This window comes from Oncorhynchus mykiss, chromosome 23 (assembly GCF_013265735.2).
Source record: "Oncorhynchus mykiss isolate Arlee chromosome 23, USDA_OmykA_1.1, whole genome shotgun sequence".
Classification (NCBI taxonomy): domain Eukaryota; kingdom Metazoa; phylum Chordata; class Actinopteri; order Salmoniformes; family Salmonidae; genus Oncorhynchus; species Oncorhynchus mykiss.
The window spans coordinates 33,831,268-33,850,961 of record NC_048587.1 but is presented as its reverse complement, the minus strand read 5'-3'; the positions used below and the strand labels follow the sequence as shown (position 1 = coordinate 33,850,961).

General features: G+C 41.9%; 1 protein-coding gene across 1 annotated transcript; it reads left to right on the top strand.

Annotated features, from left to right (window-relative positions):
* Window positions 1-14,917: 14,917 nt before the first annotated feature.
* On the top strand, window positions 14,918-17,895 carry znf503 (zinc finger protein 503). Its single transcript, XM_021580811.2, has 2 exons — window positions 14,918-15,521; window positions 15,925-17,895. Exons 1-2 carry the CDS (start codon window positions 15,279-15,281, stop codon window positions 17,347-17,349), a joined length of 1,668 nt encoding a protein of 555 aa, XP_021436486.1. The 5' UTR covers window positions 14,918-15,278; the 3' UTR covers window positions 17,350-17,895.
* The last annotated feature ends 1,799 nt before the right edge of the window (window positions 17,896-19,694 follow it).

Genomic DNA, 19,694 nt, shown 5'->3' with positions numbered 1-19,694 from the left:
CGATATTATGGAGTTAATTTGGAAAAAAGTTCGCGTTTTGATAACTGAATTTTCGGGTTTTTTTGGTAGCCAAATGTGATGTACAAAACGGAGCTATTTCTAATACACAAAGAATATTTTTGGAAAAACGGAGCATTTGCTATCTAACTGAGAGTCTCCTCATTGAAAACATCCGAAGTTCTTCAAAGGTAAAATATTTTATTTGAAGGCTTTTCTTGTTTTTTGTTGAAATGTTGCCTGCTGGATGCTAACGCTAATGCTAACGCTAAATGCTACGCTAGCTAGCTACTGTTACACAAATTATTGTTTTCCTATGGTTGAGAAGCATATTTTGAAAATCTGAGATGACAGTGTTGTTTACAAAAGGCTAAGCTTGAGAGATGGCATATTTATTTCATTTCATTTGCGATTTTCATGAATAGTTAACGTTGCGTTATGGTAATGAGCTTGAGTCTTGTATTCACGATCCCGGATCCGGGATGGCTAAGTGCTAGAGGTTAAGACACTAACAGCTTACAGACGGTAGGCAATTTAGGTCACAGGTGCTAAAACTTAGGACACTAAAGAGGTCTTTCTACTGACTCTGAAAAACACTAAAAGAAAGATGCCCAGGGTCCCTGCTCATCTGCGTGAATGTACCTTGGGCATGCTGCAAGGAGGAATGAGGACTGCAGATGTGGCCAGGGCAATAAATTGCAATGTCCGTACTGTGAGACGCCTAAGACAACACTACAGGGAGACAGGATGGACAGCTGGTTGTCCTCGCAGTGGCAGACCACGTCTAACAACACCTGCATAGGATCGGTACATCTGAAAATCACACCTGCGGGACAGGTACATGATGGCATCAACAACTGCCCGAGTTACACCAGGAACGCACAATCCCTCCATCAGTGCTCAGACTGTCCGCAATAGGCTGAGAGAGGCTGGACTGAGGGCTTGTAGGCCTGTTGTAAGGCAGGTCATCACCAGACATCACCGGCAACAATGTCGCCTATGGGCACAAACCTACAGTCGCTGGAACAGACAGGACTGGCAAAAAGTGCTCTTCACTGACGAGTCGTGGTTTTGTCTCACCAGGGGTGGGTTGGATTCACGTTTATCGTCGAAGAAATGAGTGTTACATAGAGGCCTGTACTCTGGAGCGGGATCGATTTGGAGGTGAAGGGTCCATCATGGTCTGGGGAGGTGTATCACAGCATCATCGGATTGAGCTTGTTGTCATTGCAGGCAATCTCAATGCTGTGTGTTACAGGGAAGATATCCTCCTCCCTCATGTGGTACCCTTCCTGCAGGCCCTCTATGATGATAATGCCACCAGCCATACCGCTCGTTCTGTGCGTGGTTTCATGCAAGACAGGAATGTCAGTGTTCTGCCATGGCCAGCAAAGAGCCCGGATCTCAATCCCATTGTGCACGTCTGGGACCTGTTGGATTGGAGGGTGAGGGCTAGGGCCATTCCCATCAGAAATGTCCGGGACCTTGCAGGTGCCTTGGTGGAAGAGTGGGGTAACATCTCACAGCAAGAACTGGCAAATCTGGTGCAGTCCATGAGGAGGAGATGCACTGCAGTACTTAATGTAGCTGGTGGCCACACCAGATACTGACTGTTACTTTTGATTTTGACCTCCCCTTTGTTAAGGGACACATTATTCAATTTCTGTTAGTCACATGTCTGTGGAACTTGTTCAGTTTTTGTCTCAGTTCATACGAATCTTCAGTTCATACAAATATTTACACATGTTAAGTTTGCCGAAGAAAAACACATTTGAGGAGACGTTTCTTTTTTTGCTGAGTTTATATGTTTTTTACACATATTTAACCCCTTATTTTTGTTATCACAAAACTGCCTCCATACTTCCATTCAATTCTATGGGTTATTTTTAGCACCTGTGCTCAATAGACTCTAGGAGGTTTTAATATGATTTCTGCGTGAGAGTGACTAACAAAATCCATTAGATAACTGGCCGCTTTGGTAAATTAGTCTAGCGGCCAACTATCTATGTAAAAAAATTTGCAGTCAGTGACTGACATATCAACAGAAGTTTTTCCAAATTTCCAAATTGCACCTTTTGTATTCTACTGTTCTAATTAACAGTAAGTTAAGATCCGCGGGTGTCACGTCTACCGCTCCCCCTCTCCCGCACTCTACGTCGCCAGTTTATTCCTTATTACGCACACCTGCCACCAGCATTGTGCACACCTGCACTTCATGAGACTCACCTGGACTCCATCACCTTCCTGATTACCACCCTTATATCTTTCACATCTTTCGGTTCTTTCCACAGGCATTATTGACTCTGTTTCTGTGTTTCATGTCTGTACGCTACTTGTGTTTCATGTTCCGTTATTTATTAAATTCACTCCCTGTACTTACTTCTCGATTCTTAGCATACACGTTACAAAATAAATCCTCCCCAAGGGGAAGCAACAGGGATTTACTGTTGATGTTGGTTCCAAGTGCTGCTGCCGACGCAACCGGGGATGCCTCAGCCGGCTCGACAGGTTCCCAAGCCTCGGCCGGCTCGTCAGTCTCCCATGCCTCGGCCGGCTCGTCACGGCTCCCATGCCTCGGCCGGCTCTACAGGTTCCCGCGGCTCGGCCAACTCTACAGGTTCCCACGCCTCAGCAGAACGACCGGCCCGCTCCTGATCCTACGGACCGTCCTACTGGTCGGCATCCTGCGGCTGGAGCCGCACATCAGATAGTGGGTACTGTCACGTCTACTCCCGCTCCCCCTCTCTGGAGCTCGACGTCACCAGTTTATTCATTATTACGCACACCTGCCACCATCATTACGCGCACCTGCGCTTCATGAGACTCACCTGGACTCCATATTATTTGATTTCCTCCCCTATATCTTGCACTGTTTCTGTGTTTCATGTCTGCACGCTACTCGTGTTTCTTGTTTTGTTCCGTCATTTATTAAATTCACTCCCTGTACATGCTTCCCAATTCTTAGCGAACATGTTACAGCGGGCCTACAAAAGAGGGGCCTGCGGGCCACCAGTTGCCCATCCCTGTTATAGATCAACTTTCTTTATTTGCATAACATACAACATGTAATGTGAGTTTACCACATCAGTGACCGGCTTCATTAAGTGCGTCAACAATGTCATCCTGACAGTGACCATACGTACATATCCCAACCAGAAGCCATCCACACTTACCTAAGGCTAGAGCTGCCAATTTTAAGGAGCTTATAAGAAATCCTTCAATGCCCTTCGAAGAACCATAAAACAGGCAAAACGTCAATACAGAACTAAGATCGAATCCTAGTACACCGGCTCTGACAGTCGTCGGATGTGGCAGGGCTTGCAAAGTAACATGGATTACAAAGGGAAACCCAGCCGCGAGCAGCCCAGTGATGCGGGCCTACCAGAAGAGCTACAGTTGAAGTCAGAAGTTTACAAACACTTAGGTTGGAGTCATTAAAACTCATTTTTCAACCACTCCACAAATTTATTGTTAACAAACTATCAGTCAAGACCTCAAGCAAAAAAATGTAGACCTCCACAAGTCTGGTTCATCCTTGGGAGCAATTTCCAAACAGCTGAAGGTACCATGTTCATCTGTACAAACAATAGTATGCAAATATAAACACCATGGGACCACTCAGCCGCGATACTGCTAAGGAAGGAGATGCGTTCTGTCTCCTAGAGATTAAGGTACTTTGGTGCGAAAAAGTGGAAATCAATCCCAGAACAACAGCAAAGGACCTTGTGAAGATGCTGGAGGAAACCGGTACAAAAGTATCTATATCCACAGTAAAAAGTCCTATTTCGACATAACCTGAAAGGCCGCTCAGCAAGGAAGAAGCCACTGCTCCAAAACCTCCACAAATTAACCCAGACTTCGGTTTGCAACTGCACATGGGGACAAAGATCGTACTTTTTGGAGAAATGTCCTCTGGTCTGATGAAACAAAAATAGAACTGTTTGGCCATAATGACCATCGTTATGTTTGGAGGAAAAAGGGGGAGGCTTGCAAGCCGAAGATCACCATCCCAACTGTGAAGCACGGGGGTGGCAGCATCATGTTGTGGGGGTGCTTTGCTGCAGGAGGGACTGGTGCACTTCACAAAATAGATGGCATCATGAGGCAGGAAAATGATGTGGATATATTGAAGCAACAGCTCAAGACATCAGTCAGGAAGCTAAAGCTTGGTCGCAAATGGGTCTTCCAAATGGACAAGCATACTTCCATAGTTGTGGCAAAATGGCTTAAGGACAACAAAGTCAAGGTATTGGAGTGGCCATGACAAGCCTTGACCTAAATCCTATAGAAAATGTGTGGATCGTACTGAAAAAGTTTGTGCGTGCTTACACCAGCTCTGTCAGGAGGAATGGGCCAAAATTCACCCAAGTTATTGTGGGAAGCTTGTGGAAGGCTACCCAAAACGTTTGACCCAAGTTAAGCCATTTTTAAAGCAATGCTACCAAATACGAATTGAGTGCATGTAAACGTATGACCCACAGGGAATGTGATGAAAGAAATAAAAGATGAAAGAAATGATTCTCTCTACTATTATTCTGACATTTCACGTTCTTAAAATACAAGTGGTGATCGTAACTGACCTAACACAGGGAATTTTTACTATGATTAAATGTCAGGAATTGTGAAAAACTTAGTTTAAATGTATTTGGCTAAGGTGTATGTAAACTTCTGACTTCAATTGTAAATGCCTTCTATGCTCACTTAGAGGCAAGCAACACTAAACCATGCATGAGAGCACCAGCTGGTCCCGGATGACTGTGTGATCATTACATTTACATTTGACATTTTAGTAATTTAGTAGGCCTTCTTATCCAGAGCGACTTACAGTTAGTGCATTCTTCTTAGGATAGCTAGGTGGGACTAGAGCTGTGGTGGTCATGAAATTGTGTCAGCTACAAGCAAATAACTGCCAGTCTCATGGTAATTGACCGTTAAATAACATAAACACATTTAGCATCACCTGGCTTCCACGTATAGGCAACAAGCCACTGATGCAGACCTTTGGAACATCTACATTTTACAAAGTCTAATAAATCCATGAAATGTAGCCTATACCATCACAATAAATCCATTATTTGTTTTAAACAGGTCTAAAAAAAAACATGATATGAAGAAAATGTAGTCTATTTCAGAAGAACAGAATAGCATACTCTGAGTTGTCCTTATGTTAGTCCCTGATCTGGCTATGCCATATGGCTGTGGTCTACACTCGTTCATTTAGCAGACAAGATCAGCTTAGAATTCCGTGGAATTATTTTTTATTATTTTATAGTATGAAGAATACAATTGAACAAAGGTGAATAAAATAGAAGGGTATTTTCTCTGAGATTTGAGGGTGTGCACACATGGCTATTCTGTGTTGAGTGTTAACATAGAAACAGGTCCTCCCATATGCCTAATGGAGAGTTATTTCAAATCCAATTTTATTGGTCATTTTATTAGCAGCTGTTATTTTGGGTTTAGTGAAATGCTTGCATTTATGCAACTTCAGTTGTGATACAAATGTTGGGCTAAATGTTTTGATTTTTGTATATATTCTAAGGCTGCATGATGCAACTCTATTGATGACATTTAAAAAGTCTCATGAAAGGCATGAGCTCTGCTTTATTTTTAGCGCATGTCTGTACACACTTTATCAGTCTCTCACTCACAATTTGCACTTGATAATGCCTCGAATTTCCCGGCTGCATCCCCTTTGTGTGGATGTAATGCCCCCTAAAAATGCCATGCCTTTTGCGGCCTGTGACCGTTGTGCCCTTGGGCTGACTATAATCATTATAATTCCCTTCTCCCGGCTGTGTGCAGAAGCACCACTCACATGACTCGCCGTCACATGATCGGGTCTTTCTCACAGGCTACAAGTGAAGACAAACACATTGGGGAGGCAACTGCGTGCGTCCTTATCCAATTCCGAGGCGCATATTGAAGATATTGGAAGAACTGTCCAGATTTACTTTTCGCCAGCCAACAAGATGAGTAGGCCTAACGAATAGCAAAAGCACTAGCCTATGCCAATCTACTATCCACCATAGTACAAACATTGACTTACTCTATTCTGTGCGAAAAATAAATACTGCAAACATAGTCTGGGACAGTTGTGGGATTCGATACATCCTAAATTAATACAACCACTAGCATCAAAAAAACAGTTTTAAGCAACGAGCCTGATGCAACAGATGATAACGTTTAGCTTAAAATGTTGATAAACTTTCTTCACATTATAAGCGCAGCAATGTGCACATGGCAGTAGACTATAAGCACGAGGTTCCGTTAGCAAGAAAACACCAATCTCAAAAGTGACCACAAATGTGATTATGCATGTATGGCTTTCATTATAAAGGTGCATTTTTATGGTGAACATTATCTTCCTCAATCTTGAAACTCCTGCGCTGAATACAGTGCCTTGCGTAAGTATTCGGCCCCCTTGAACTTTGCGACCTTTTGCCACATTTCAGGCTTCAAACATAAAGATATAAAACTGTATTTTTTTGTGAAGAATCAACAACAAGTGGGACACAATCATGAAGTGGAACGACATTTATTGGATATTTCAAACTTTTTTAACAAATCAAAAACTGAAAAATTGGACGTGCAAAATTATTCAGCCCCTTTACTTTCAGTGCAGCAAATTCTCTCCAGAAGTTCAGTGAGGATCTCTGAATGATCCAATGTTGACCTAAATGACTAATGATGATAAATACAATCCACCTGTGTGTAATCAAGACTCCGTATAAATGCACCTGCACTGTGATAGTCTCAGAGGTCCGTTAAAAGCGCAGAGAGCATCATGAAGAACAAGGAACACACCAGGCAGGTCCGAGATACTGTTGTGAAGAAGTTTAAAGCCGGATTTGGATACAGAAAGATTTCCCAAGCTTTAAACATCCCAAGGAGCACTGTGCAAGCGATAATATTGAAATGGAAGGAGTATCAGACCACTGCAAATCTACCAAGACCTGGCCGTCCCTCTAAACTTTCAGCTCATACAAGGAGAAGACTGATCCAAGAGGCCCATGATCACTCTGGATGAACTGCAGAGATCTACAGCTGAGGTGGGAGACTCTGTCCATAGGACAACAATCAGTTGTATATTGCACAAATCTGGCCTTTATGGAAGAGTGGCAAGAAGAAAGCCAAAGATATCCATAAAAAGTGTTGTTTAAAGTTTGCCACAAGCCACCTGGGAGACACACCAAACATGTGGAAGAAGGTGCTCTGGTCAGATGAAACCAAAATTGAACTTTTTGGCAACAATGCAAAACGTTATGTTTGGCGTAAAAGCAACACAGCTGAACACACCATCCCCACTGTCAAACATAGTGGTGGCAGCATCATGGTTTGGGCCTGCTTTTCTTCAGCAGGGACAGGGAAGATGGTTAAAATTGATGGGAAGATGGATGGAGCCAAATACAGGACCATTCTGGAAGAAAACCTGATGTAGTCTGCAAAAGACCTGAGACTGGGACGGAGATTTGTCTTCCAGCAAGACAATGATCCAAAACATAAAGCAAAATCTACAATGGAATGGTTCAAAAATAAACATATCCAGGTGTTAGAATGGCCAAGTCAAAGTCCAGACCTGAATCCAATCGAGAATCTGTGGAAAGAACTGAAAACTGCTGTTCACAAATGCTCTCCATCCAACCTCACTGAGCTCGAGCTGTTTTGCAAGGAGGAATGGGAAAAAATTTCAGTCTCTCGATGTGCAAAACTGATAGAGACATAACCCAAGCGACTTACAGCTGTAGTCGCAGCAAAAGGTGGCGCTACAAAGTATTAATTTAAGGGGGCTGAATAATTTTGCACGCCCAATTTTTCAGTTTTTGATTTGTTAAAAAAGTTTGAAATATCCAATAAATGTCGTTCCACTTCATGATTGTGTCCCACTTGTTGTTGATTCTTCACAAAAAAATACAGTTTTATATCTTTATGTTTGAAGCCTGAAATGTGGCAAAAGGTCGCAAAGTTCAAGGGGGCCGAATACTTTCGCAAGGCACTGTATGTATGCCATTTAGGATCTATACCCGTTGTAAAACGGATTAATGTGCTTCACTTTAAGAAGTTATGTGGACATTTTAGTTGTGATAGAAAACAGCAAAACATATAGGCGTATGGGCTAGGATACATGAGGTGTGCGACTATGATTTGAAAAGGTCTCAAAGAAATCATGCACTGTTTGCCTGGGCATCATTCACAAGTGATAATATATAATTCACAAGTGGTAGGCTAATATTGTCACCCAAAATACTATTCTTGATTTAATCCTTTCTTTACATACACTAAATAATATGTGTGAATTTTTATTTTATTTAGAATGGACCATTATCATGCACCTGTCTCGAAACAGGAAAAAAATACATGTCATCTATGCATTTAAATAGCAAATGGAGGTGGTTCATGGTGGTACATTTTAATTCCAGTCAAGTAGGCTATACTCCTGTTGTAAAGAGAAGCAATGTCCTTAATATTAGGAAAGTTGAGAAATAAATATAGTAGGCCTAGCCTATAGAAAGCTGATAGGACCCTCCTCTTTTTAATAGAGGCCATCACTCTCACGCAATTGCATAGCCTATAGAAATGTTGCGCAACATGAGCTCATGGGCTTTCATTAAGTGTTTTATAGAGTGCGGAGTATCTGTCAGTTAGCATGTTTGTGGGGGGGGGGGGGGGGGGGGGTCAAGTGCAAGTTTTGTTTCAGGAAATCAAGGTGAGGAGGGGGATTATTTAAAATACTCTTTGAAGAGGTAGGGTTTAAGGTGCTTTTGAAAGATATGCATGGACTAGCTGTCCTAGCTTCAGGGGGAAGCTGGTTCCACAAATGGGGTGCCAGGACAGAGAAGAGCTTGGACTGGGCTGAGCGATAGCTGCGGCCAACAGCGAGTTGCAGTAGTCCAGACGGGAGATGACAGTGCCTGGATTAGGACTTGTGACGCTTCCCATGTGAGGTAGGGTTGTACTCTATGGATGTTGTAGAGCATGAACCTGCAGGAGTGAGTCATTGCTTTGATCATGCTCTCCATAGCCGATGTGAGTAAGACCTTTAAACAGGTTAACATTCACAAGGCTGCAGGGCCAGACAGATTACCAGGATGCCAGTGGTGGCTGCTGAGGGGAGAACGGCTCATAATAATGGCTTGAACGGAGCGAATGGAATGGCATCAAATGCCATGATTACCATTCCACTCATTCCGCACCGAGTCCGTTCTCCTCAATTGAGGTGCCACCAACCTCCTGTGCAGGACGCATACTCAAAGAGCATGCACTGACCAGCTGGCAAGTGTCTTCATTGATATTTTCAACCTATCCCTGACCCAGTCTGTAATACCTACATGTTTAAAGCAGACCCTCATAGTCCCTGTGCCCAATAACACAAAAGAAACCTGTCTAAATGACTAGAGATTCAAATTACTTAGTGTTTGGCGATTAGGCCTGGCTCGCAGTCGGCGTTCCAATTCATCCCAAAGGCATTCGATGGGGTTGAGGTCAAGGCTCTGTGCAGGCCAATCAAGTTCTTCCACACCGATCTCGCCAAACCATTTCTGTATGGACCTCGCTTTGTGCACGGGGGCATTGTGGGCGGTAGGTAGCCTAGTGGTTAGAGCGTTGGGTCAGTAACCGAAAGGTTGCCCGATCGAATCCCCGAGCTGACAAGGTAAAAATCTGTCGTTCTGCCCCTGAACAAGGCAGTTAACCCACTGCTCCTAGGCCGTCATTGAAAATAAGAATTTGTTCTTAACTGACTTGCCTAGTTAAATAAAGGTACAAAATGTATTAAAAATTGTCATGCTGTAACAGAAATAGGCCTTCCACAAACTGTTGCCACAAAGTCGGAAGCACAGAATAATCTATTGTATGCTGTAGCATTAAGATTTCCCTTCACTGGAACTAAGGGGTCTAGCCCAAACCATGAAAAACAGCCCCCGACCATTATTCCTCCTCCACCAAACTTTACAGTTGGTGCTATGCATTTGGGCAGGTAACGTTCTCCTGGCATCCACCAAACGCAGTCTATTCTCCTGGCATCCACCAAACGCAGTCTCGTCATTCGGACAGCCAGGTTGTGAAGTGTGATTCATCACTCCAGAGAACATGTTTCAACTGCTCCAGACTGCAATGGTGGCGAGTTTTACACCACTCCAGCCGACTCTTGGCATTGCGCATGGTGATCTTAGGCTTGTGTGCGGCCATGGATACCTATTTCATGAAGCTCCTGACAAACAATTATTGTGCTGACATTGCTTCCAGAAGCAGTTTGGAACTCGGTAGTGAGTGTTGCAACCTAGGACAGATGATTTTTACGCGCTATGCGCTTCAGCACTCAGCGGTCCTGTTCTGTGATCTTGTGTGGCCTACCACTTTGCGGCTAAGCTGTTGTTGCTTCTAGACATAACAGCACTTACCGTTGACCAGAGCAGCCCTAGCAGAAATTCGATTAACTGACTTTTTGGAAAGGTGGCCTCCTATGAAAGTGCCACGTTGAAAGTCACTGAGCTCTTCCGTAAGGCCATTCTACTGCCAATGTTTGTCTATGGAGATTGCATGGCTGTGTACTCGATTTTATACCCGTCACCAACTAGTGTGGCTGAAATAGCCGAATCCACTAATTTGAAGGGATGTCACTTAAGCAGGCCAAAAGTGCTTCTATATAGGCCTAACCTACTTGAACTCATAAAGAGGTGTAATAGTATTTTGTAATAACAAAACCCCTACACAGGTGGACCCATCGAGTGGACGATGGACCCGAGCTATCAATGTTGGTGGTTCAGAGGGTATGTTAGTGACGTCATTTTAGAACCTCCCAGACGCGGAAAATCCTCTATCTGCTCTCCCCAGTTCGAGCTCTTGAGGCTCAACTGCTGGAAAACTCACGCGCGCTACATTTGTAGCCTACAATGAATGTCCCATTATAGCGTATTGTAACAATGTAACTGATAAATGTATGGAGCGATATGTGCATTGCAACATTAGTTAACAAAGGATTACGTTTGCTCAGTGTTTTCACAGATCTGTCGTTTCACTTCGGAACATGTTGTTGTTAGCCTTTTATGTCAGGTAACGTGGTTCTATGCGCTCTTTTTCACCTTTTCCCTCTGATAAAAATGTGTAGGTCTGTTCTTCACCGTGCATGCTTTTTCCTGGAAGATCATCCTTATTTATTCTATTTCCATTGACTGTGAAGAAGCTATGATAAAACACATAGCTTTGGGAGGTGTCCATGGTAGGGTATAGGCAACTCATTCCGAAAAATCATTGGATGCAAGAATAAAATAATGGGTGGTGAGATAGCTGATATGCTTGACTAGCCTACTACAGAAAAGTGTGTAAAACATTATGCACACCAAAAAAGCAAAGAGCCTTCTATACAGTCGGAGACACACTCGCTGCGTGTGCATAATTGAAAACGTATTTAACGTTTTTCATGTTTAAAGTATTAAATTATGTTATTCCTAGAGGCTTGTATAATTCAAAGACTCCCTCTATAAAATGTTGAATCTATTTCTAAACTCAATTTAATATCATATTTGTTATGTTGCCCTCGCTGTCGCACCTCTGCTAAAGAGGCATATATCCCAAGTGCTTTATTCCTATAGTGCAAAGCTGAAAGTCCAACTCACAGCCCAAGCTAGCCTACTCCCGTTCTGCTGTAAATAATTATATTTACATCCAGGGAGTGATTCATAAAAATGTCGCCGTTATGAAATATATGGGGACATTTAAAACGTTCTATTTAAATATCATGAATTGTGGCCACGAAAAATGTGTTCCCATTTAAGGGTAATACTGAGTATTTGGTGTCTGGTGTAGAAGCTCATTCGTCATACGGACAATAGAGGGGTTTCGCCTGACGCTGGGAATTTATGGTTGCCCTTCTTTGCCCTAATAACTCACATATTGTGTCACAGGCTGACAACCCTTGCAGAAAACAGCTAGGCTGCTGTTATCAATCACATATCTTTGCATATTGTGAAACTTTCTCACCCTGTTTTACCTGACAGACTCAACATTTGGAGGAATAGAAAGAAGGGGCCGTTTGCTCATTCTTGTTTTCCTTTAAAGTCTACAGCCTTTCAGGGTCATGTAAAAATATAATATTTGTCAGACACTTTTTTGCTTAGTTAGTTTCCACTTTGTAGGTCTATTACTACCAAAATAAATGTCACAATGTAATTGAATTGATTTATGTTTTTATTGTTTAACTTGTCAGGCTACAGTTAAATATTAATGACAGTTTTGTGCACATAGGATAATGAGGAAGGCATTCACAAATTACACTCAGTAAAATATAATGGTCTAAAATTTTAAGAATAAATCAAATCAAATATAATGCCATTGTAGGCTATGCATCATATTAAATGTAAAATACATTGGGATACAATGTAAATTCATTTTAGATATAGCCTTTATATTCTAAGCCTCAAAATATAAAACATTGATATGATATTGATATGGTTTATATAACAAAACTGCTATCATATAATGCTAGCCATTAGGCCTATATGAAAAGGCTACAATAAATTGAGCTTTGTGTGAATAGGCCTATAGGCCAATGTCAAAAGTGACACTTTAGTAAAAATGTATTATTGTAATATTCTGTCTATAATTCCTATATATGGTTAAACTATCAATTATGTAGCGTACATATATTACACTAGTTCTATTTTGTATTTTCGCTTCCCAAAAAACTTCAATTAGGCTATCGTATAACGTCAAATATTATATCCTATAGTTTTCCTATCCCTGTCAACCAGTGTCCCTCAATTCTTTGAAGGCCTAAAATAAATGTATTTACTTTTCCAGCTGTTTTTCTGCCCCCTGTGACCGTCCACTCCAGGTTTTCTTGCTCTCCAATGACCTGTCAAACGGATTACCGCAGAGAGAGATTAATGGTAGAGGCGGGTTGCAATAATAATCGTTTTGTTTGAAGTGACAACTTTGATAGGCGTTGATTTACTTACAAACTGATAGGCTTTTAATTGAGCGCCTCCATTCCGATTGAGATGAAAGGAGGCCCCGCATTGAAAAGCTACCCGATTGCCCCCGAGCCTCAATACTGATTAGCCATCTCAGCGGTGAAGAGTTCAAGGTATTTTAAACTTCTTTTCTCAGCACTCTGACACACAATTTCTCTTTCCTTTTCTTTTTCAGTCACCCATCTTTTCTCCCTCTTAAATAAAATAAATAATTTTAATTGTATGTAGGCCTAAATAAAATCGAGTTGACATATAAAATGTCTGGACCAGTTTTTTGTTCCCTTTTCTTTGTCATTTTATTGGGGATATAACCATGTGCCAGAGGCAAATGGCAGGTTTTTACGATACGTGCAGAGATACGTTTGCATCTGCGGGAAAGTGGTTGTTTGTATTGCTGAAAACCCAGGCCATTATGTTTGACTCAGTAAATGTGAAACTTGGGCTACATGTTAACAACATGTGTTGGATACTATTGGCACCTGTCCAGAGTGACTTTTCTATGGGGAACTTTGCCCCACACTAACTGTGTTGTTCTAAGTTTGATTGTTGTTCTAAGTATTCTATATAGCTTGCTAAGCAACACTACTAGATTGACATTTAAAAACACTTTCTAGTCAGAAGGAATGGGGCACAAATTTGCCTTTTACTTTATTTTAACAATGAAGCAAATTACATTCAAATGTATTGAAATGTAGGCTAATATTAGCCATAAAGTTGCATTTATATAAACTTAGTGAAGTCCATTATGGCCAACCAATTATTGTCCTTAGGCAGGAACATGAACATTACTGAAATATAATAGTAGACATTGAACTATTTCTGACAAATTATCAAACATCCGAGCACTAAAAGTTCATGGCATCTTTTAGGCCGTTTGGGACACTTTCCTTGTATGAAGTATTGGACAGGAAGGGGAAAAGTTTACTTAATTAGTCCAGTGAATCTGCGACAGAGCGGGTTCTCCGGTCGCTTTGCCTGCGTTAAGTCCTTATAAAATCTGGTTAGCCTCGTCCTTTAATTTTCTGCTCAAAATCCTTATTAATTTGCAAATACCGTCCTAAATCCCATGGACACTATAGGCTATGGAGAAGTGGCATAGTCTAGCGCGTCGCTGTCTACCTATTGTCGATGCTTATACAAATTGAATTTAACACGAGGATGATTTATTTCGTCCAAATGAAGTGTCTCTTTTCTCAGATGCCTCTCTGTCTTTCCATTTGTCCTTTTCCCCATGCAGCCACGCTCGCATGTAATCATCTACAATAGCTGACATAAATCAAGGCAGGATTGACAGCCACTGACAAATACCTGATTGATTGCGGTGGAGCAGAATTGACAGTTGACGGAGGCGTGAAGATAGAAATAGAAGGGGGGTGTATATTATACTGAAAACATGTGACATTCACATACCTCCATCACTGCATTGGTCTGTTCCTGTCAACGCTTGTCTGATTGGGGAATTCAAGCTGAAGTGGTTGATCTTCTGGTTGTGGAATATAATTTATATAGGAACATGTCTGTAAACTAAGATACAGGGTTGTATTTATCGATTAAAGATCTTGGTAATATAGCTCAAAAGGTGCCGAATACATTGCTTATTAGTACATTAGGGTCTAGAGAACAAACTAATAATTAAGCTATTTAATTCAGGCTATAGTTTCATTAATACATTTCCCATTTCCTAAATATCATGTAGCCTATATGCCTTCCAGTAATAACCATTACCACATCGCCTACCTCTACAGCCAAATACGTTCACTGTTTTGAAAATGCCAGAAAGACTACTATTTCCAGACTTGGGTCTATATACTTTTTTAGACATTGAAAAAACAAAACAAGCCCTGCCTCAAGGATGGTGAGAGCGCACACAACAACCCAACTATTTCTCCTCACTATCTCCTCCCCCGAGCTGTCAATATAGAGGCGCTTACAAAGAGGCAACGTCACATCCCCTTGACCCTCCAATCACCTCGGGGTCCCATTTGATTGGAAGGCGGCAAAGGCTTTAATCTCGGACTAATTCAGATGCTTTTGAAGTGAACATTTCTACCAGTTCGTACTTCGGGAGTATAGAGCGCGGTCAAGTCAGGAGACACAGAACGCGCTATGCCCATGGTGAAAGACACAGCCACGGATCCGCGATAACCTCGCACTCACGCTCGTCTACCTGCTTGGCACCTTCTTCGTTTCCTATCATTATACGGATTATTACACGCAATATCAATCTCTTGATTTTCGAAAGAGGTTGTATTTGCTTTTCTTGATGAATCTGATAAATGAATTACCGACTAATTTCGTGAGAATTGGGACATGATCACATCGCCCTCGGTATCTGCTCTGAGAAATAGTAGTATTCATCTAGTCTGGGAGAGCATCGACTCTCGGAATATCATCAACAAGCCTTTTCTTCACTCCGTTCCCCCGTCGGACCATCTACGGCAAGCTAACCGAGTCCCCATCAAGGTTTTGAAAATGCTTACGGCACGATCAGGACACATTTTGCACCCAGAGTATCTTCAACCGTTACCATCTACTCCGATTAGCCCTATTGAGGTAAGATTTCAAAAAGACTAGTAGAATAAAAGCTTCAAAGTGTCATGTTTGTTTTGTAAGCATTACACATAGAAACGGTTATCCCGGAATGTAAGACATGGCATAGCATAAATGAAAACTCATATTTATTATATTGAAGTGGAAATGTGGGCTATTCTATTATAAAGATAATTGGTAAGGGAAATTGTTATGAATTTAGGAAATGGGAATCTTAAATCTACTTGTAGAGCTCGGCTATTCTCGCGTAAAAGCTGCGCACTGCGCACAATTATTTTGGATAAGGACTCGGACATTCCGTTTCTGGTTGCATTTCGACCAAAAGTCCTATATTGTTTGAGATTGTTTGTATATATTTTTTTTCAGTACTCGATTTGTAAAATTATAGGTTTTGTTTTCTCTACAGCTAGATGCTAAGAAGAGTCCGTTGGCACTGCTGGCGCAGACATGCTCTCAAATCGGTAAACCGGACCCCCCTCCTTCCTCCAAACTATCCTCTATAACATCAAATGGATCTAGTGACAAGGAGTCCAAATCCGGTCCATTAAAAATGAGTGACATCGGTGTGGATGACAAATCCAGCTTCAAACCCTATTCCAAACCGTCAGATAAGAAGGACTCGTCCTCGGGCGTCTCGAGTGGAGAGAAGACTGGTTTCCGAGTGCCGAGCGCCACCTGTCAGCCATTCACGCCACGAACAGGCAGCCCCAACTCTAGCACTTCTGCCTCGCCCATGCCGTCAGAGGGGAAGTGTGGAGACAGGGAGGACAAGAAAGATTCAGATTGTAATAAAAATGGCACAACGGACGGATCTGGAACCACTAACAGCCACAGCAGGATAAGCGTGAGTTGCGGTGGAATTAACGTGGAGGTGAACCAGCACCAGGAGACAACGCCTGGGTCCAAAGCCATGTCTTCGGAATCCTCCTCTCTAACCTCCGTTTCATCTGCTTCCGGACTCGGGTCAGGACTTGTAGCCCCAGTCTCTCCTTACAAACCGGGTCAGACAGTTTTTCCCCTGCCGCCTGCTGGCATGCACTACCCCGGGAGTTTAGGGGCCTATGCTGGTTATCCCCAACACTTCCTCCCTCACGGCGGGAGCCTGGTTAACGCACAGCTGGCCAGCATGGGCTGCAGTAAGGCCGGATCCAGCCCCCTGGCCGGGGCCTCTCCACCCTCCATCATGTCAGCCAGCCTGTGTAGAGACCCTTACTGCTTAAGTTACCATTGTGCCAGCCACTTAGCGGGCGCTGCCAGTGCCTCTCAGCAGTGCCACGACAACGCAGCTGCCGCGGCCGCCAACGCGATGAAATCCGGGTACCACCACATGTACCCGACACACCTTTTGCACGGCATGCACTCCTCTCCGCAATCTTTCAGTGGACATCCTTTGTACCCCTATGGTTTCATGCTCCCCAACGATCCCCTTCCTCACGTCTGTAACTGGGTGTCAGCGAACGGACCCTGCGACAAGCGTTTCTCCTCATCCGAGGAGCTGCTGAACCACCTGCGGACGCACACAGCCTTCACCGGGGCGGAGAAGTTGATATCGGGTTACCCTAATTCCTCATCGTTAGCTAGTGCTGCGGCTGCTGCGATGGCATGCCACATGCACATGCCACAGTCAGGAGGCCCTGGAAGCCCTGGGACACTGACGCTGAGGAGTCCGCATCACGCGTTGGGACTAAGCAGCCGTTACCATCCGTACTCCAAGAGTCCCCTGCCTACCGGAGCCCCTGTCCCTGTCCCCGCAGCCACCGGGCCATACTACTCCCCCTATGCCCTGTACGGCCAGAGACTCACCACAGCATCAGCGCTGGGATACCAGTGAAACACACTTGACTTTTGAAAAGTTTATAGTTATAAAAATGCAAATATAAAGACTTTTATATCAACGCTCAACCTAAGGGCGGGATCCGTGAACTCGGTATTTATTTATGTCGGCTGAAGGCGGATGATAATAGCTACAAATGGAAGACATTTGAGAGACTCAAAGTGCATTATGTTTAAACTGAACTCTATAGGTAAAGTGAAAACACACATGGTAGAATACTAATAGGCTAAAATAAGGGTTTTCATTTCGATGTTCATTTGAAATTGCTATGATTGTATTGTTCTTATTTAATGTCTCATTGAGAAGATAATTATTTACATGCATGTTTGTTTCTTAAAATCCCAAATTGTCCACATCATTTTAAATTGTTGTTATTTTTCAGGTGTATACCATGGAAAGAGAATTGGTATTTTTTTTGTATGTATTCTGGAAAAATAAGAAACAATTCTGTTCCATATTTCCGTGTGCCTCCTTTTATGATTATAACAACAATATCTACATTTTTAACATGCTATTTCATTAAACATTTTCTGGTTTCATAAACATTTTTAATGGACATCATGAAATGTGCTGATTGGGAGGTTAATCTTATTAACTGGTTGCCTATACAGAATAACTAGAACGTTATTTACGAGTAGACTACGTTTTTAAAGTACTTTTATTTCTATAGGGTAGGCTAAATGCTATTTTTAGCATGATTCATTGTTTCTAAACTATATAGGCCTAATTGTAAATGCTTGAGCGTTGAAACAATACAGGCTTTTAAAACTAAATACACAACTTCGAATGCATTTTAGATAAATTATTATAGCTGAACATCATGGTTGTGTGTGTGCGCGATCCAAAACGGGATACATCCATCAAAGCATGTACATAATTGTTGATTGCAGATGAGCTTTGACATTTATTTCTGTAGTGATTTAAGCAGGTGATTCCCAAAAGTCTTGTTGGCTATATATAGTTTTATCCCGAACTTCAATATTTGATGATGCACAAATTGTCTCTCGACATTGCCTGCGTAATGTTTCCCTCAGCAACAAACCGATATCGCCTCCTTTAGAAATGCGGTTAGGCTATTTGCTTATCTATCTAAATTGAATTTATAATATAATGTCTCAATATTCACTAGTCATTTAAGATTCATTCATTATGACTATACCGTAGCCTACTAAAAACAGAGGGCAAAACTCTAAAATGCTTTTCAATGCATAGGCCTAAGGGAGTAACGTTGTCTATTGAACGTTGCGCATAACTGATTTTTAGAATGTCTCTTTCTATAACCTAACCATTTCCACGTTGGCCCCACTTGAATATAGTTGGTGGAAAATGACTGATTTTAGAGACATAACATTGAGTGATTCTCAAAGATTTAAAGGAGTATTTGTCTTGTCTAGTGTCAGATGATTGTGTTCAAAAAGTTCAGGACCATTTCAAAATGCCATGATCAATAGTTTAAACTACCGAATGTTATCACACAAACTTCTAAATATCCACCCGACTGTACTCAGGGCTATAATATAATTAAAAAGCGAACTAATTCATAAATATAAAACATGCATTGTAGGCGATTCATATCTTGAATTTAAACAGGTTTGCACTTCCGTGGTATTTTTTTATATTGAAATTAATCAACAGCTGGCTTATAGGCATTACTGCTTCTTTGCTCTGTATGGGAAATGTTATTAAAGTGTAGCCTGGCTAAGTTTAACGTCACACAATATTAAATTACATGGTTATAGACAGTCTATTAGTACAGTAATTAATCATGCCTTGATTATTGCATTTATCAGAGAAAAAGCAACCACATTTTTAAAGACACAAGTCGGCATATAGGTATTGCTTTTCAGTGAATATTTTCACACCGGGCCTACGAAATGGGCCTATGCCCGAGATAGGAATAACATGTTGCACTCAAGATATAGGTTATATTACTCAAATACCAATAGCTAATGGGTTAACACTACAAATCCACATGATTCATTCATGTTTTAAATTGCATAATTGGGAAACTTGGAAATGGTGGAATTAAAGCAGAAGTTTAATTGTTTTCATTAAAAAAAAAATATGTTAAGGTCTTGTGCCACCCTTATCAAACACATATATTGTGTCTGAATATATAGTTGACAGGCTAGGCCTATAAATCCTTTATTTCTGTTCTTAGCTGTCGGTGTAGCTAGCTGAGAATAGCTTCAAGCTAAAGCCAAGATATTCTCCTCTACCGGCACAAACTGGTGTGAGGCGCAATGTACCATTTCCTTAATTCTGTGTGAAAGGCGAGAAGTCACACACAGTGGGCGTGTCTGAAGTGACAGGCTACAACAGAGAACAACAGCCCTAGAGCA